The following is a 20,643-nucleotide window of genomic DNA, read 5'->3' on the forward strand; positions in this document are numbered from 1 at the left end:
ACATTTTTATGGCAATGTCACAGGAACTTTACATACTATATTTGTGGGTATTTTTTTTAAGTCTTTATAGTGGAGGATAATGAGAGTTCTGGATATACAAGTGGAAAGCCGTGTTGTCACAAACCCCGAGAATCTTCTGGTTGCAGCGAGCGCAGGCGGGAGCAAAGAACTGCTCGTAGCAACGCTCACAGTACACATGGTCCTTCTCTTCCACAAATCCATGTTCTGCCAGGGAAGAGTGGCAGTGGTCACAGTTGAACTCCTCAGGATGCCATGACTTGCCCATGGCCACGAGGAATGGACCCCTGGCGAGCAAAAACAACAGGACGAGAGCTCACTCACAGCTTCGGTCCAAAATCTGCACAAAATGACCTCAGTGAGGCGTTTCATCACTCAAAAACTTGAGGTGGTTTGAGATTTGTTTTATGATTGTACCTGATGACATTGTTGCACTTGCCGCACATCGGGGTGCGGGTACCAGCTGGGATGTGCTCGGCTCGCTGCACCAGAGAGTTGAGGTCCTGGGGATGAGGCTGAGGAGTGGGGCGGTCGGGACCTCTGGGAGCAGGAGAGGAAACTTTGCCAAATGAGGGAAGTGCTCCAACCTTAGAGAGACCTTAACGGAAAAAAAAGACTGGATTACTGTCTGAATGGGAAAAGAAAAAAAAAGTATGGCAAAGCAAAAACCAATGAGAAGTGATTTCAGTTAAAAGTATCCAAGCAAACTACCAATGAAATAACGTAGGCAAGTTGTTTTCCCACCGATCCACAACCATGTGATGTTGAATAATGACTAGAAAGAGTGTCTGATAAGATTGGAATGATTTGATGACCTTGGAGACCGAAAACATGAGAAAGCAGTGCTGGACACAACTACCCCTCCTTGTTCAGACAAAAGGATGATTTTTCCCACTGAAAGAAACAACATGATCCAGGACACCTGGAAAAATAATGCCTCTCCTCTCATCTTTCAGCCCCAGAGGCTCTGCTCGACAATACAAGTGGGATACAGCTACAATATTGGAAGAGAGCACTAAAATACATTTTAAAATGTATCAAATAAATGTCCATAGTCAGACATCTTGCATTTACATGAGAAGATACATTTTAATTTGCAATCCTTACAATACAAAACCAGAACAGTCATGAGTTTTCAATGCACAGATTTTTGGATCATTTCCTTGTGTAATTTTGTTGCTTTGAACGGTGCTTACTTATGTAAAGCCAAGAGTATTTGCTCTGTGTAAACAAGTCTTAAGATTTTATAGTACATTCCACACACTCTGCCCTTTTCCACATGGCTACTGTGAGATGCCTGTTTACTTGAACTCGAGTACGTGTTAATCTGAAAAATGACAGAGACAACAGAGAGCTAACTGTGTCCTCTCCCTGTGGCACCTTTCAGCGGTTGTTTCTTAAGAAGCGTTGTGGGAATTACCTTCGAGCCCACAGTGCATCCGTTCATGTGTGAGAGCATACTTGTGTCTTACTGTGGTTTTTGCCAATAATGACCCTTGACTGATGCCTTTCAGCAAATATTTACCTTGACCCACTCGAGGTCCCATGGCAAGCACTGCTGCATTTAAAGAGTGGCTTTCACACAAAATAAAATCCATAACTCTCAATTTCAGCATCTATTTGACTGAAGGGATCTTGGGAAAAGCCAATAATGTGAGCTCATTAACTGAATGCCTCTGGTTTTTATGGGTCTCATAATTTCAGATGGCTTAGTGTCAAGTATAAAACCTGCCATAAATGAACAGATGGTAGCAAGTTTCGAAGACTGAGGCTGCCCTCTGCAGGCCCCACACACAAACTACATAAATTAAATATCCTTCAAGTGTCAGAAACTGAATGAGAACCATTTCAGTGCCAAGGAATAAAAGAAATAAGATCATGACAGCATTACAGGTCAATTTGTGTTACTCTACCTGGTAGACCTCCAGGCTGGAAGGAGGCTTTGTTTTGGGATGCAGGGCTCTTAAATGTGGACCCAGGGACAATGTTCCCATTCCTGGGTGCAGCTGGAGACTTGGAAAATGTTTTTGCTGCAGGCGATGTGTGCACAGAGGGTGTGGTGTTGTCAACGGCCTCACTAGGAAACAGACGATATAAATCATGACACATTGCAAAAGACAATTTGCATGTGTACATGAAACATGATCAACCAGCAAAAAACGTCACTATTTGTTTCAATAGACATGAAAAACATTGTGTGTGTGTGTGTGTGTGTGTGTGTGTGTGTGTGTGTGTGTGTGTGTGTGCGTGTGAAATGATTTTTAAGCCACAAAACAGAATCATTCTTCTCATATTTTTGCAGTCAAAAACCTCAATACTACACAAATGAACAAATGAACCATTTGTCGAGGGACAGTGAACTCTCCCTCTACAAATTGTGATCTTCAATTAAAATGATTCAACTTAAATTTCTGTCTTGTCTTCCCAATGTACTTATATACAAAAATAAGTACATTTGTCTCTGGTTTGATTTGTTTCTTTCTTGTGACATTTCTTCTTGGTAATTGACTTTAAACCACTGAAAAATCTGACTATGCCCCTGTGCATCCGCAGGATGAGCAGCGATGGATTCACAATGAGTTGGATCAAACCTGCCAACACATAGGCATTATTGTAATTACACATAAGGATATGCACCAACTGAACAACAGTTACTGAGGCATGGCACCAGCTATGTCGTGAAACCACTGTGGACATAACTCCCATTTCAATACATTTCTACTTACATTTTTCACTGCGTCAAAAAGCAAACAGCATGTTATGTCTGCTTTTTAAATATATATAATTTTTTCCCCCCTAAACCTGGAGTGATGGAAACACTTTGAAGACCAATTTATGAATATGTCACATAACTATAATAAATAACCAAACCACTCTCAAAATATAGGGGGAATGAGTGTTTAGTATATTTTTCTTTGTTCCTTCAATGTTCCTTGGCTGTAAATCTTATATCATTGCAAACCCTGAATAGTTACATTCAAAGCCTGAACTGTTCACTTAATTAATCTGTCATCAGAATTAATCAGAATGTCAAACAGCTTTCCTCTGTGGTCGTCTCGTTTTTTGTGAATTCTATGAGACCTCACAGCAGTGTTTGTTCTTTATAACCCGTGTGTCTTATTTTATTTTCCATTTTTGAGCAAAACTTTTATCATCCCACCGTCTCTCATTGACAAGTCAAGCTTTCTGTAGCCATAACAGAAGGAAAGAAGGAATAAAAGGAGAAAAGCAGCAAGGAAAACAGTTTATTGAGATAGAGACATCAAAAAGGTGACAGACTATAACTACTTTGGTTAGCGTAGAAAAAATAAGACAAGCAGGAAAATTAGGAAAATAAAAGTGGAGATTACAGAGGAAAGTGATGCTTCAGACACAATTACAGTACACTATCAAATCAAGTTAGATTGTATTTCTAATCGCATAAATATATATATACCTCAATCAATCCATGCAATTAATTTACATTTACAAATATTATTTATAATCTCATAAAATGCAACTTAAAACCATTTCTGCAACAGTTTTTTTGCAAAATGTAGGTCATGATTTATATTCAAGTTGAAATTTAGATAAAACAGAAATAAATATTAAACAAAACCATGTTCACTAGACATTTAGCACTCGTGCTGAAACGCCGTGATGCCAGTCTCTCAGCTTGTTGTACTTGTGTCCTATAACTTCAGGGTCCAACTTGTTCACTCTGATTTCCCGGTCAAGATGGGATTAAAGAGGAAAAGAGGAGAGAAAACAGTCAGAAAGTTGAGTTATAAGAAACAAAGGTAAAAGAGGAAGGAGTGGGATAAATTAAGGAAATGCAGAAAATGATTACAGAGTATTTCTTTACAAAGACAGATAAGTGGTATTTTATTTTTTCTTGAGGAAAGGAACACTAAATAAATCTCACTAAAAAGAAAGAGAGCAATACTCTCCTCCTGGCAGGGCTGCTATTACCCACAATACCACCTAATTACCCACAGCTTCCAGTGAGTGACACACTGATTGGTTGGGGATCTGGTACAGAGGGCAGACTGTGTTTACTGCAGATTAAATCAACTTCAAACTGAGAACGGCAGCTGCAACCGCAGCCTGGGCTTAGTCTATGGCTGTATCCACTCAGACATCTTCCTCTGGAAGTTCTCGGTGCGGTTTCTCCAAATAAAGCCTTAAATTAAGCATGATACCGTTGGAGCACAGGCTCAGGAAATGAGGCTTTAGCTCTAAAACCTAAGCTCCTAGATTTGATTACTGAGTATTTTGGAGGCCTGTCCCGAATTTGACAGTTCTGTGATCAATAAATAATTTTAGCAGTCATCATTGCTAAAACATGTGTATTGCTTTTTCCACAATGACTGAAAAATGAGTTTGCAGATGGTACAAAAGAGAGACAGAGAAATAGGACTGACCAATGCACACCAATTTTTAATTATAGTGGAAAAAAGAAACAACAACCACTTACTTCTTTCCACCGTTGTCTGGGTTTTGCTCTGCAACACAAAAGAAAAAATTATCAGCAAAATACTATTAGTTATAGAATAAATGGCTGTCAGTCTGGTTTTTCAAAGCTATGCCACCATAATGTGCAGTGTTGCATATGCTCCAACTCATCACATTATAACATTGTAACAACCGATTGAACACATGTAACTCCTGCAAACCAGTTCCTGATAGGCTACCATGAAATCATTCAGTCTGACTGTAATAAGCAGATTGGATATGCATCAACATATTCAAGCACATGGCATTTTTCCCTCCAGTCAGGAAAAAAAATCATCTGATGAAGTGATTGAGGACACAGACTTTTCATCTCACTTCATTTAAGCAATGTCATTTTTTATCCTCTGAACAGACCCACATGCAAACCTCTTAAGAGGTGGAGGGAGGCCCAAAACCACAGCCTGCTCATGTAACTGTCAAATGCCATTTACAGCCAAAATAGTAATATAAAAAACCATCATTCAGTAATGAAGGGTTGCCCCCCCCCCCATTAAAGGGTTCTAAATTACTATGTACACAAATTAAACAATTTAACAGAAAATGGTATTGTCAAGTAAGGAAAACATACCGTAAAAAATGGTAATTTCTCTAATAAAATGGTTAAAAAAAGCTAACACGAATTGACAGTAAAACTAAATCAACTCCCCAAATCCTGAAATAACACCCGAGTTCTGTCACTTTCAAGAACTGAGGGAACATCTGCATATCATGATCTTTCCTGAATATACAGTGCAAGCACATTCAGTTTGATGCATACCGTTCTCTGTGCCAGTCAGCTGGGCCAGGATACGGAAAGAGCGGGACTGCGAGGTGCCGGTTCGCGGGTGCCAATCCTCTGTGTCTTCAATCAGACGCTTTTTGCTGGCATCGCTGAGTGGAGACGCACCGTTATCAGCCTCGACAACAGTTTTCCTGTTTACCCAGACCGAAACAAGAAGAACAAACAAAGATTAACTGACATGTAAAATGTAATTGCAAGCCTCAATAAAGTGATCATTGCTCAACACAGATGAATAAGTTGTTAAAAGTAAACTTCACCACAACTTTCAGTTTAGACACAAATAAAATTCAAAAACCAGTGTTGCTACTCACTACCAGACAACGAAAAAAGACACAATATACACATAAACCAAATATATGTGTATGTTGTCGGGTGCTGCACTCAATCAAAATCAATCCAAGGTGCTGCATTGTGGGTACAAGTTTCACAATGTGGCCTAACAGCTAGTAGATTTAACATTTACCTCCGAGGTTTAACTGGAGGTGGAGTTCTGCAGGGCGAGCAATAACAGAGTAGATAAAAGAAAAATGCAAAGAGAAGGAAATGATCCAAACTTTAAAGTCACAGATATTATTGAGTATAAAGTAGAACACTGAGCTGTTGGCATTGAAAAGGCATTATACTGCTCTGACCTATACTTACTTAAGAATTCCTTTTGGCTCACTATTAGAGAGGAATATCACATGTTAAAGTCAGCCATCAATTCAAGACATAAAAATTGTTCCTAAAAATGCAAACTTATCTTAAGTTTAAGAATGATTTGTCAATAGTTGTGTGAATTAGAAGTTTCAGACGAAAGTGACAGTGACAACATATCACCACACGATGGGAGTAACGTGCCTTTAAAGTGAACACTTTTTTTTTTTCCTGTCAAAAAATGTTGATGGTGCTCAAGGAAGCAATAATATTTATCACGAGCGTTTACATGCAGTTTAGTGTCGAAGTGCCGGGCCAAACGGTTTGTCAATTCACTGTCAACATCCCAAGTGTAGGATTTCTTGTTTCAGTGCGTTTGTGTTCAGGCGTGTGCATTATGTGGCTGTCCAGTGAGAGTGGCTGAAGCATGATCAAAGAAAGCACAAGTCAAGCTATTTCGAGCACACTGGCGGTGATTGTATTGGCCTCGAATGAACAAACTGACACTAGTAGCAGATGAAGCCAGACAGTTGCAAAGCTGGGTGAAGCCATGTGTGCTGACAAGCCTGGATGCACCGGGTGTAAACACAGAATTAACCAACACAAAGCCTGGTGCCAGCATGAGCATATATGAACTGTACAAACTGGCCCCCGATTCGTGTCCTATGGTGGTATATCTACAGAGTTGCAAATTTTCTTTGGACCTAAAAAATTAGTTCCTTAAGTTGACAAGCAAGAATGTGATGTTGGTGAGCATGCCTTCGTTAATTGTAAACCAGGGTGATGTGGAGACAATAATCACATTCCACAAGTTCAGAAAGCTACAACAGCAGCTTCACTCTTAACTGCACTAACTTGGTATCTGTCTCTTCTTCATCCTGTGGGTGAATAACAGAGAAATGGGAATAGAATGAAGCGAAGACAAGGAGCAAGGAAAACATGTCGAAAATAACCCTTTTGAGAGAACGTGCACAAAGAAAACCTCCGAAACCACAAATGGAATGCATGCGGGTAACTGCACAACACACATGCTGCAGCTAATGCGCTTCATCTGTATTGGCTGAAGGAGCAAAGTTTCAGAAAGAGACATGCACTTGAAGTATGAGAACTAAAGATATAATTTTACATGAAGTGTCAGGTACATTGGGTTGTATTCCATTAAATCTCCACAGAACAGAAATAGAAATTTTTTTGTTATCAGTTTGAAACTGTCTAATATTATCAAAATAGTAACACTTACAAAAAATAAGTGAAACGTGAACCTCTCTTGATGTATCTATGAGAAATTAAGTACGATATGTCCTAAGTAGACTATTAATTCGCTGATTAGAAAACAATCGGGTAAATGAAGGGTTTCACAGATGTGTTTAGCTACTAAAGAGCCTAATAAGCTACATTCATGCCTTAATGCTCATGAAAACAGAGCTGTGACCCATTTTTTTGCAGGTGACAGAAGAAAAAAAAAAAGAATGAATGGCAAAGCACTTAAACGTAGCTCCGCCTAGTGTAACCTAACCATAGAGCTTAAAGCTTGTGGATGAAACACAGTCCACACAATCACTGCTCTGTCCTTGGTCTCCAGGAGCAGAGAGCTGTCAGGATATGGGCCAACAGGCCAGCGGTGCCTATTGGGCAGAGTCTGTGTTCAGCCACAGTCCGTAAGAGATAGTTAGGAAGTGGCATCAAGAAATGTGCCGTCGACACTTGATTACCTTTCCAGCAGATGTGGAAATTTTAACCAAGAATGCATTTTTCATACAGTGGTTTGAACTCTTGCCGAATAGTGAGAACGCCGCCTGGTGTCCGAGTTGGGCATGAGGGCTTTTCTGTGCATAGTTTGCATGTTCTCCCTGTTTGTGCAAGTGGGTTTCCTCTGGGGACTCCAGTTTCCTCCCACAGTCCAAACACATGGATCGGAAGATATAGTGGTATTAGAAGATGGATTGATTTTTATTTTTACAGAGGGTCGCCATTATATATTTCACTAAAAACCTTTCTATTTCTGCAAAGTAAAACACAGGGGTCATCCAGTTCCCTGAGCAGACTCTAGTAACTGATAGACAACATCAACAATGTGTGATTTGCATATCTGTAAAAAAAAAAAAAAGATTCATATAAGAAAAAGTTCAAATGCTTTTGGGGTTTGTTAACTGATACCTACCCATTGATATGCTCTGTCAGCCCCTGGCTGTCGAAAAGACCTCGCCTTTGTCCCATAACCACCTCACAAGCATTGACATTGGAGTACAAGTTGATAGGTGTGTTATAGACGGAGGGCTGCGGGACATTAGGATGGGAGGGGGGAGCGGTCACTCTGGCTGGAGAGGAGGAGTTAGATGAGGAGGAAGAGGCAGACGGGGAGGTGAAGGCAGAGCGACCGGGGCTGGGTTTGAAACCCGACGTGGCTGGTGAGGAGTCTGAGGCAGCCAGGCTGGACCTGAGTGGAAACGGAGGCTGCGGTGGTTGGGAGGGAGCAGCCGGTGTGAAAGCAGATGATTCAGAGGGAATTGAAGCGACTCTGGATGAAGCCGAGACCCCACCTCCGTCACCCCCGAACGGCCGAGCTGTCTTGTTGTACGCAGGGTTGGGCTCAGTTATTGGTTTGGTGTATGTGTTGCCTGGAGCAGCGTGAGTGATTGGGACGGGCTTAATGATTTCCTGAGGTTCATCCTGAATGAGGGTGAAGACAAACACCATGCAAGAGCAGTTCCACAACAAACAAAAAAAAACTAAACAAAAAAAATCATGCATTTAAATCAGCATTACCAACAGAACAGCCAAATCAAAATCACACTGCTACATGGATGAAAGCTAAAACTGTGCCATACATTCTGAACAGGTGCTACAAAGTGCAATCCAAAGTGATCTCTGTTGGTTAAAAGCTGATCTGAGACCGAAAGAGCACTTTTAAATACAACTGTAATATAAAAAAAATAAACAAAAAACAAATGGAGCTCAGATCAGCTTCTGCTACTTTACAGCTCTTGAAAGAATATTTTACTCCATACCTTTTGTACTCCATCATTGGGAGATCTGTGAAGACAGAAACAGATCACAAAGTCACAAATCATATTAATTTATATCATCCACACGATATACTGCTGGATAGGATTTAACTGCTTTGGAGCTCAAACTGTGGATCAAGTAAGGCGCAGTCTAGCATTTTCTGGGTTTGTTTTATTTTTCATCACCTATAAGATTTTTATAAGCTATATATTTTGAAATAGGTTTGACACATAACTTGTAATGGAGGTGCCAGAACATGCAGAATCAGCAGTCTATGCAAACACACTCCAGCCGTGTGTACATGTGCAACCTGGTGTTGAAGCGTGGCATATGTCTGATTTACACTCATGACTGAAACAGCTGCCACAGTTCTTCTCTTTTGGGACACGCGGGTGGTCTGTTCATCTCCATTTGTTCTGGAACGTGACAAACATCTAATAAAACCCCAGTCCTATTATTGGGTTGTTTTCTGAAGCAATGTTGCATTGTAAACTTTTGTGTTGTTCACATGTCACGTTGTCATGTTGTTATATGATTTTTTTTCCTTGTATCTGATCTGAATGATCATGAATGTTATAACAGAGGACTGATCCTGGCTTGTGTGTTCTCTCATCCTGTCTTCCTGGTGGTGGCAGCACCAGGCCTGCTTCTGTTGTATTGATGCCTGTTATTTCATATTATGATGGGTCTGGTAGTCGTGCTCTGTTCCTGTCTGTTAATGGTTTACTTTGTCTTTCATGTTTGGTTAAAGGGAGAGGGGTAGCATCATGTTTGCTCATTGGTGTGGCTTCTTATTTTATTTATTTATACAAGTCCAAGGCCGCACGATGGTGTGAGAATGTCATGGGTTGAAATACGGGACAAGCCTTTCTGTGTGTGTGTGTGTGTGTGTGTGTGTGTGTGTGTGTGTGTGTGTGTGTGTGTGTGTGTGTGTGTGTGTGTGTGTGTGTGTGTGTGTGTGTGTGTGTGTGTGTGTGTGTGTGTGTGTGTGTGTGTGTGTGTGTGTGTGTGTGTGTGTGTGTGTGTGTGTGTGTGTGTGTGTGTGTGTGTGTGTGTGTGTGTGTGTGTGTGTGTGTGTGTGTGTGTGTGTTTTCTGTGGGTTGCTTGCTCAGTCCAAAAAAATGCGGGTGAGGTTTGTTGTTGACCCTAAATTGCCCCGAGGTGTGAATGTGAGTGTGTATGGTTGCCTATCTCTGTGTTTGCCCTGTGATATACTGGTGACCTCTCCAGGGCGTATCCTGCCCTCACCCACAGTTGGCTGGAATCGGCTCCAGCCCCCTCAAACCCTGAACAGGATCACGGTATACAAAATAGAAGGATGGATAGATTTAGCAGCACTTCTTTATTTATATGACTCATTGCCTGCATTTTGGATTGAATTTCGATTGCTTATTAAATTGGATGGTCTCCAGGTTGACTCCTCACTCCGTGTTTTTGACCTCCTATCAACTGCAAAGAGCTTTCTCTGCTTTACAAGATTAAATATTAACGTGTACATTCACTTCATATTTCATAGTGTCATACGAGTTTTTAATTCAACTAAACCACAAAATGCATCTTTGGTAGAATATTTCTTTGTTATAACAATGCTTTAGGAAATACAACTTAAATGCATGTCCTCGATATATGACCAGATTTATAGAACAAGTTGTGGGACAAGCACCTGAATATGTGGGCTACACCCATGAAACAGTTGTGAAATCTTCTCTCCCACAGCCAAACAGCTTTTCCCTGTTAACGTTTTATTTGGTATTCTTTAGTGAATCGAATGATAGATGTCTAAAGAAACAAGACATATTAGAAACACTTCCAAGAGCTAATAAAAGTAAGCAATGACTTCAAAACTGTGTTTTTGGGGGGGGAATAATTAAAGCACAAAGGCTTACAGATGATGCCCGAATCATCATCAACAGTGATTCAGATATTTAGTCTGAACTTCCAGCAATGTATTCCTCATTTCCCACTAAAAAACAGAAAAAACAAAAAACAAAACCTAAATAAAAAAGAAGAAGACAATGAGTCAGCAAAGCTTGTTCCGGTCCAGAAGCTCTGGTATGTCCCCTGGCTCCCTTCCTTTCTCTGCCCGATACCATATTAGGAAAACAGTCAACAATTGCATGTATTTCCTTTCTGATGAGGCTTAGACACAATAACTGATCATGAAACCAGCTTATTAAAAAGCCCCACCCTTCAACTTGACGTCACCTGAGCCCTTACATACATTTACATTTTTCCACTTTAGAGTTAAAATGCATCACCTCTACTTTCCAATGTGGTATTCGAATGTTTTGCCTTCTCATACAGAAACCACATTGTGCTAAGGAGGGAAAAAAAATGAAGTTCATTACAAACAGAGCCCAGTTTATAGTAGAGTTTATGTGTCTGCCATCACTGTCCCACAGAAAAGCGGCTGGGTGGATTCACTCTCGGTCTGTCTTTTCCCAGAGCAAACTGAACAAACACTTGCTGGGGTGGTCCAGTGAACATCTGCTCCACTAAGCCCCACTGGTGTCCTGCTCCCCACCTAGCAGGAACAACTTTTGTTCTGCTATGACACAGAAATAAAACAGCGAGTGAGATTATGGGTCTACATGCAAGTACTTGATTTGTCGTGCCCAAGTGAGTTGTACATGCTGTTTCATGTCAGCTTATCTGGATATTGCTGCAATACCGCCTGATGCATAACTCTTAAAAAAGGGTGTTAACCTCACTATTCATCCACTTTTTATTGCCATCACTTAAAATGTTATTTCAATGGAAACTTGCATGCTGTTTTAATTGTGTTATCTGGAAACAATAATCACATCCATGGCCACATTTTCACAAATCACTGCAACAGACACAAAATGTCATTCTGGCAAATATGTGCACACAAAAGGTATCATACGTTATATTTCACTACATTCGAGATTGACAATAGTAGTGGAATAATGGATAGCCTTCTCTCCTCACAGGAAGAAGACTACGGTTCAAGCTGACCTTTCTTTAAGGAGTTTGTTTTTTCCTGTTTCTCCATCTTTTTTCCCCCCAATGTTCTCTGCTGCCCATAGATATGCATGTTCATTTACAACTTAAAATTTCCCATGGGTGTGGAATGGTCTTTCCCCTTTTAGCTTGACTTTAATTGACTTGTGAATTTTCTCCCAGCTTCAGGTCACTGCAGCCCTAAATTTGTTAAAGTGGACGTAGAAGTTCAGCGGATGGATTCAATTTTGATAAAGTACAAAACAATTCCTAATGAGGAACAATTGTCAAAAATATAAGTCTTTATTAGTGCATAATCATTCATGTTATTCTTTCTTCTTGAATCAATTGTAAATTCCCTGTACTGTCATGTGCATTACAATTGCGTTTTCGCTGTTGGTGAATGCTATGCATGCATAAAGTGCAAGGCTGATTAATAGAGGAAGGCCTGCAAAAACACTATTTCCAAAGTTTTTTGGACTATGTTTCAGTGAATTTTCATGAGGGCACAACAGCAGGTCTCTCTCATAACAGCATTTATATTCCATACTGTTCCTGCATGTGTCCACTGACTCAGATGAAAACACAGACAGCATTTATGAGAGAAAGTTGTGAAATATGCCTCACCTTTTTAGAACGTTTAATTCCTGTAAAACCCAAGTTTATTAATGCTCCATGTTGTAAGAGTCTGAATCTAAAATAAATGAATTCAAATTTTAAAAAATGGACACATATTTAGATTTACATAAACATCAGAACAGCCCGGAAGCACAAGACTTTTTTTGGAAGCTGTTGAGTGTGGTTTTCATTGACACCAATTTCTGTGTGCCCACTTTGTGTCACATATACAGCTCCAGAATAAGGGAATGAGGACGAATAAGCCTTAGGGCAGAGCAGAATGACGCACTTCCACCCTGCCCGTGTCTCTTTGAGAGCCAAGAGAAACAGTCTGGCATATGGCATTTGACTGAGTGATGGAGAGGCTAACAGACACAGCTTTCTCAACTCAGACACAAGTCATAACAGCTTCAAGGCTCACGTGTCAATTTTTTTATTTTTTTAGCTTAAAAAGAAAAAAATGTGTTTCGAAAGTGTTGAATCTGTGTCATTAAAGTGTCTGCCTCCATATTTCCTGATCAGACTTTGATTAATTCTCATTGTACCGAAACAGACAGTGGATGGGGCAGATAGACGTCGCAGGACACGTTAGAAGATTCGGCTGAAAACAGTTCCAGAATGTGCTGAACGTCACACACAAGTTGCACTATTTCAATGCCAGATCTGAACTCTCGTGTTTAACTTGTGTGATCAATGCTGAAACTCGGTGGGAAACCTGGCAAATGCAATCTGTTTTCACAGATTGAACTCCGCATGAAAATTTAAACAAAAACATGGAAAAGAAGAAAAACTAAAGGGAAAGAATGTAATGGAAAATAAAAACTCCCACGGTGAGTTGTGGAATTAGTGGGTGTGGGGGGGAAAAAAAAAACGCCTTTCTATATGTTTAATACTTGTTTTTGTTTTTTTTCCTCAATGCAGCCAACCTATCCAGTCAATCGCAAAACACAGAGCGGGACTCTGGCACAATGCCTCCCCTGCCACCTCTCCTCACTCTCTCTCTGTTCTCTCACATTTTACCAATCATAAGCATCTCTGGAGATGGAATGGTGAGAAGAAGTGGAGCTCATGAGGCCATTTTTTTTGGAAAGAGTTTAAAAAGAAATTTTTGAAACATGGACAGGGACAGACAGAATATCCACAGTGGAAGTGTACAACTGCCCTGCCTTTTGCTGTCAGGTGATTTAGTGAATAAACAGCAGTTACCCGATTTGTGTGCATGTGTGTGTGTACACGTGTCATGGCAAAACGTGCACTTCACCATATCAGCAGTCACATGCATTACATTGATGGAGGGCATTCAGACCATTTATTTTGATGTGCCTCTCTCTAAATAGTACAGCTCTCATAGTGAGAGTGACAAGTCATGAGTCATGTGTTCGTTTTGGCAGACGAACAGCAGAATGAAAAGTTTACTACAGATCAAAGACAAAATACACATCGAAAACAGATTAGCATTTGTTCAACAACTTGACTTGCATGAATACAAGATGAACTGAGAGAAAGCAAAGGAAAAACAGGAGTTTCCCCTTGTGGAGTAATCACAGTAACCGCTATAGAGAAAACTACTACACTAATGGATCATTTGAAATCGGCTTCAAGCAAAAATTAAGCCCCATCCATTCTTACTTTCTTTCTGACCACTACACACATCTGGCTGAGGCAGCCAGGAATCAATGGGGGCTCCTTCACCCTGTTAACCATAGCATAAGGCTTATTGGGTCTAGTAGTTATAAAGACATTGTCTACATATCAACTCCAGAACAGCCCTGCAGCTGATTAGTGCTGAGCATATTTAAAAAAAAAAAAAAAACATATTTTTGATGTAAAGTAGCTCTAACACTGTTGATATGGGGACAGTACAGCAAGTATATTTAGAAATAAAGCAATTTTAGCAAATATCGTCGGTGAAAAAGGACATTATGGAATCAAAAAGAGCACAGTGAATGTATCTAAAGTTTAGCTGCATGCAATTTCTCACTATACATTATTAAACAACTCATAATGTCAGCAGCAGTCCTTTACATGAGATATAGATCAGCAGTAACACACTCAGCCCATTCTAGGAGTTATTCCCCATCCTCTACCCACAGACACACCATGTGCTCCATGGACAAAAATTTATAAACACACACTCAAGTGGAAAATGCACAAACTCTGAAGCACCCTTGTGCTGCGGGAGCTGACATGAATCCATGTGTAAAAAAAAAATTCAAGAAATCTGCCAGGATCATAGAGCGAGCTGTGTTGATCTGCATTATCTCTGAGGTTTTGGAACCAGGTGCACCCAGCCACAACTTCTAAGGAGTGGTGTTGCATTGCACTGCCTTGCATATTTCACTGACAATAAATAAACATCAATTATCGTACTTTCCTACGGCTGCTTCCCACAGACGCCTGGTGGCTGTTCGCTGCTCACCAACAGCATTTTCACATTGGAGAGAAAACCAAGTATAGAATTCACAAAAAGCTATACAAATGAACCAATCAAAGGAAATAAATCTTGCAGTTCGTAAAACCTGCTTTATTCATTTAAGGGAGCCCTTGCTGCCGTCTGTACAGATGCGAAGCCTGCACCAAAACGTAGCCAGACTAAACAAGATTACTTTTAATCTTCCCGTCTCCTAACGAGCACAAGGCCACACCACCAAGTACCTCTTCTCTGGTAAAGACATTCTGTTGACTCGCAAACAAACAGCGTTCAAATATCTCTTCCTGAAACTGCAATGTTTGAAAAGAAAACCCGTTTTCTCCCTCTGACACGAACCACTCACAAACTCATCTGGTCATCTGTTATGATTTACTGGAGAGTGGAACGGCAGGAAAAGGAGGGTACTTCCAAAGTCCATTTCCTCTCTGATGAAAATATGTTTGCTCTCACCTAGCAACAGGAAGGTGGCTGATATCTATTGGCCTGAGTGCATTTATAGCTGGACAGTATATAAAGAGTGCATGACATGCAAGAGTGATGTGGTTTCTCTCAAGGCACAATATAGAATCAAATTAAACATCTGTGAGAGCACGTAGTAGAGATTTCAAAACTATTTCCAGGGCATGCCAAGTAAAGTACACCTGTATGGGAGGTATTATTGTATTGTTCTTCCCCAAACAGCTCGTCGAGCTGGAGGTAAAGCGAGATATACCCAGGGTGCACAGGTTGCTTTTTGTTGGGGGGGGTGGGAGTCATCAGGATGATATATTCATTGTTGCTCTTATTAACTGTTAAATTGAAACAGACTTACTATATTACTGAAAATTGTATGTGATAAATTCAGTGATGCAACACAAAAAAAAAATACACAAGACCATTACAATTTTAAATGTGCAGCGGTTGCTGAAATCTCCTATGTTTAAAATTAATAGCTTCTAACTAGCACCGCTCAACAAAAAAAAGCCATTCACTGTTTATAAATGAGCTATTGATAACAATGTGAAAACGCATGAAAACCCACATTTTAATGTGAGTGGTGACAACTGTGCTTTACCAAAATTACTTTAATTCAAAATAATAAACTATACTTATTGGATGCATTTTGTGCAGTTTGTTGATGAAGAAGCGTCTCTCACTAAAAGGGTGGTAAACTTTCATCCCTGCCTTCCATCGGCGAATCACACCCTGTACATGTAGTACATGAGCCTTTTAACCATTATATGTTTCACTGTGGGTAAGTAGAAAATATCACATTTCTTTACAGTGGGACTCATGCACAAGGACAGTTTTCTTCAGCTGTGAAAGGAGCTGCTTGAAGAATGTGAACTATGACAAAGTGACATAATGGGACATGTTTGTCGTCACATTCATCATCTTCTCGCACGCTTGGGATTTTATTGGGACCCAGACAGTCTTATCAGTGATCAGAACCATAAATCACAGCAGAGGTCATGGATGGCGAAAGCAGTGCTTGGCAGAAGGAATTCCTTCAGGTTTGTACTTGTTTGACTTTCTCTCGACTTAGTTTTGTGTGTTTTATGTCCCCTTGGGAATAAGCTGATGATTTAAATCCCCCCTTCCCTTTAAAAAAAAAAACAAAAAACAATAAACCAGTGTCCATACAAAAAACATCTGTCAAACAAGCATCAGATAACACAAAAATACCCACATTATAAATACTATGTTTATAATACTCACAAAATAGGATATATGATACAAATGTTCCAAAACCGTCTCCAAATGCAGCCGAAACGAAATACACCACAGTCATGGAATATTTGCAAACAAAAGAGGTTTTGCTGTGTGATGGGCCATTTTATTTGTAGTTTACATGTACTGCCAGGCTGAAATGTTTGATGTTTCATTGTGCATCAATTACCCCAACACGAGATTACATACAGCTGTGGAACGGGGCTATTTTCAGACCGTTTTCCCACGATTAAAGCACAGAGGCTCCTCTCTCCTTTGATGTGGTGACAGAATGACAGGACATGCAAACCAGGCTTTGAGTTTTTCTGTCAACATGTTTTATAGCTCGGAAGAGTGCGTGCTTTGGTTCCATTTGTTTGTGTCTGACACTCGAGCTACTCCTCTTTACACTCGGCCACAGAGAACGTCCTGCATCTGGCTGAAGTGGTGATCGTGAATGCGACTACAGTCAACAAGCGAGTTCAGTCACACTTGAATCCAAGATCTCAATCAAATTAAATGAATCATCTAAAAGTTGACTTTTGATGTTACAAATATGTACCTCTTAAATATTTTAGGGGAAAACTAGATATATACTCATCAGATGAAACAGACATTAACTTATGGGTACAGTTTCAATTTAACATAACAACATTCTATCTAAATGATGTATTTTGGTCAAATACAACGTTGAAGAGTAATTTCAATTACTGAAATCTAATTTAGTTGAAGTTATTTTCTAAACAATATTAAACACACTTTTGAAACAGTAAGTACTGCTAATAGTACGGTTGACAAATGCAATGAGAAACCGATATTGTCACTACGCCACAAAATTAACACAATAACTGATGTGACTGAGCAAGAAACCTGATCAATCTCAATCAAGTCTACTGAACTTTTTTCAAGCCCGAAAGTATCTCCGGGGCATCTGGTGTTGAGGAGACGCGGATGTTTTAGATTAGCACAACAAGAGTCCATTAGTTTCAAATCTGTACAAGCCAATTTAATTTGGCACAAATAAAACAAGCACGGTATTTAAGTGTCTTGTAGCGCCTTTGAATTCTTTAGTCTGCAAGTGATCAATTCAGCAAAAGGGGGTGCAGAGAACTTTTTTTTTTCATTGTTGTGTGTGTGTGCGTGTGTGCAAACCTGTTACCTCTGCAGAGTGAGACTGAGATTGCCCGTGCAGGCTTTAATCTTGTTCTGGGCCTCCAGGTGGTTCATGCTGTCTGTGGAAACGCCATTAATAGACAAAATAATGTCTCCAACATCCATCTTGGCTTTGGCTGCCTTGCCACCATCAGTCAGCTGCAACGATACAGAAAACAAAAAGGGAAAAGATATTCATCTTGCAGATAGGTGCACTCAAAGAAGACACAGGTTTTAGGAATGCCAGCTCCATTTCTTTGGTTTTCCTTGTTTGTATTTTGACATTAAGAGTTTCAAAAAAATGTGCTGCATGCATGCGGTGTTGATTTTTTTTTTTTTTGTAATCACCAAGCACTGTGATCTCTTTTCCGTTTCCCCTCTTATATAAGCTTCGTCAGATAAGATTGGCCTCTTATTATCTGCTCAGTGTCAACGCCACAGCATCAATGTGACAAGAGTAAGGCCACTATAACAATCTTTTTTTTTTTTAAATGAACAATAGTGCATAGATGACTCCCATAGCCAAATTGCAAATGACCACGAATCAAAACCGCATGGGTTGGAAGTCTGAATGTCAGCCATGAGAAAAAAAAGAAAAAAAAGCAGCTCTTGACTGGTCTGTTAAGGTAATTCAGAAATTTGTCCCGAGGCCACTACTGATTGCTCTTCACCTTTTGGTTACACCATTATTATTCAGTTGAAAGGTGCTGCTGCAGATTATTTGCACTGAACAAGACTTTCCTACAGTGTTTTAAACATTTGGTTCAACTCCGGGCCTGACCCAGCCTGATGGAGCAGTGTTTGTCTTCAACAGGTATTTTATGGATTTGTTTTTTTAAACTGCCCTGTAAATGGCAGGATGATGACTGATTAGGTTTTATATTTTCCAGAGCAAATAAGTGAGTAAAAAAAAAAGCATAAACTTCATAATGGGGGCTGCCTTCACCATGTTGCATGTGATGAAACGTGGTGAAGAAAAAGTCAATGACAGTGGCCAAACCTGGAGCAGAATGCAGATTCAATGCTTCATTGATCGCTTGTCCTGAAATCCCATAAGTGTGCAACAGTTCATTAAAGTAGTGACTTAAATAGAAATTGCTTCTGGAAATGTTATTGCTATTCATGTTGTCATGGAAACAAGACACTATGTTGACATGTCCAGTTGTCACGGAAGCAAGACACTCTCCATGTCGTCATACTCAGTTGTCATGGAAACGTGACACTCCCCACGTTGACGTGTCAGTGTTTGGTTGTCATGGGAACATGAAGCTTTACCCGTAAATACTGTAAAGCAGCATAGATGATGGATCTCTACCCGTAATTTCGTCTTTTTTCTCATAACCATCAAGTGTATATTTCAGATCATTCTATATTTGTGTATTTATTTCACTTTCAACTTTATCAAATTCATATTTTATCTCAATATTTTAAAGATTTTGAATTGTTTTATCTGTTTTAACATTAGTTTGACCTTTTTAAAAACTTAATCAAAAATAAATCTTGTTTTTTTTTCTTAAATTTATTTTGATATATTTTCAATCTTCCTCTCTAGATCAGTTTTATTATTGACTTTTATGCTACCTTTTAAATTAGTCTTTTCTGGGGTTTTTTTGTATTCTTCGTCTCCTTTGTTCACGTGGAGGATTTTGAATTGTACTAACCAGAAACTGCTATACAAATAAAGTTAGAATAAAAACTTGATTGATTGATGTTCACCAAGATTACGACTAAAAAGCTTGTCCAACTAATTCAGTTGACGTTTGTCAAGTTTGTTTGATTTTGTCATCTTTTTCTACCACATGGAGACTTTAACAGAGTGCAGCTGGCAGGAAAATAATAAAACCATGACCATGTGATGACTCTCCTACCAGGTGTGGTGACTGACCAGAGGCCGAGCGCAAAACGGTGAACAACTCATCAATCATGCAGCATAATCTTAACATACTCTATGCCTATGTAGCGACACTGACTACGATCATGTAGGTATATGATACATTAGGACATCACTCAACTGGGGGGGAAAGAACAAAACCCACAAAGTTGCAGCAGAGCTGAATGAAAGGGGGATGATGTTCAGAGGGTGAAGAGTGATTTCACTTTGCATTCACTTCACAACATTTAGTTATTTTCACTCACGCATGCTTGAGTGAAGCCCTGATTTACACGGATCGACACAAAACAAGATGCTTCCTTTTCCCACTGCTGAAGAATGCATTCAGGTTAGCTAACTCTTAAGGAAGCCAATTGAACGCAAAGAATGTCCCATTGTGTGAACCCTCATAATAACAAAATGGGGGGGGGGGGGGGGGAAGAGTGTGAAGGAGGGAGCGAGGAAGTACCAGCGGTGGCAGAAAGCTGACACTTCTTTTTTTCAGAATCTGGTCTTTCTTTTTGTCATTTTACAGCTAGGTCAGTGGCAGGAAGTGTAGAACGCATAGTTGAAGTTGATGCATGCATACCAATGTCTGGGAACCCTATGGTCCAGTCACATGCTGAGTGCGACTCACAAAAGGCAAAGTGCTCACTACACGGGCATGAGCACAAATTCCAACTGACTCATTTGCTCAATCAATGTACTACACAGAGACACCTGCCACCTTTTACTGCGTCGGTCCTGACTCATTTACTTTCAGTAAAGCAACTCACTGCTCATCAGTGCAATAAAGAGGGTGTAAGCACTCTTCAACACCAGACCAAGTCATACAGCTACACCAGTCAAAAGCAGAACGCAGCTAATGAAAGGCTGTCGAGTATGCACGTCCCTGGAACTTGCTCCTTTATATCTCACCCGCCTTCTCTATACATGCTTTTTGTATAGCTGTGCGAGGCGAGAGAGGAAGAGAGAGATTGAAGT

General features: G+C 40.0%; 1 protein-coding gene across 5 annotated transcripts in view; it reads right to left on the minus strand.

The window, feature by feature from the left end:
* The window catches only part of pdlim5b (PDZ and LIM domain 5b), a 34,611-nt gene that overhangs the window by 1,494 nt on the left and 12,474 nt on the right, over positions 1–20,643 (minus strand). For 2 of the 5 annotated variants that reach the window (XM_080510261.1, XM_080510262.1), the window contains 8 exons: positions 17,797–17,948; positions 8,938–8,962; positions 8,091–8,599; positions 5,270–5,424; positions 4,475–4,502; positions 1,932–2,095; positions 436–616; positions 125–305 (listed from right to left, as the gene is read on the minus strand). In XM_080510261.1, coding sequence (XP_080366387.1) covers positions 125–305; positions 436–616; positions 1,932–2,095; positions 4,475–4,502; positions 5,270–5,424; positions 8,091–8,599; positions 8,938–8,962; positions 17,797–17,948 — 1,395 coding nt within the window. Of the gene's footprint in view, positions 1–124; positions 306–435; positions 617–1,931; positions 2,096–4,474; positions 4,503–5,269; positions 5,425–5,756; positions 5,784–5,935; positions 5,957–6,775; positions 6,808–8,090; positions 8,600–8,937; positions 8,963–17,796; positions 17,949–20,643 lie in introns of all 5 variants that reach the window. The other 3 variants (XM_080510264.1, XM_080510263.1, XM_080510265.1) reach the window with 3 other exon arrangements.

The sequence above is a fragment of the Blennius ocellaris genome, assembly GCF_963422515.1.
Source record: "Blennius ocellaris genome assembly, chromosome: 15".
NCBI lineage: Eukaryota > Metazoa > Chordata > Actinopteri > Blenniiformes > Blenniidae > Blennius > Blennius ocellaris.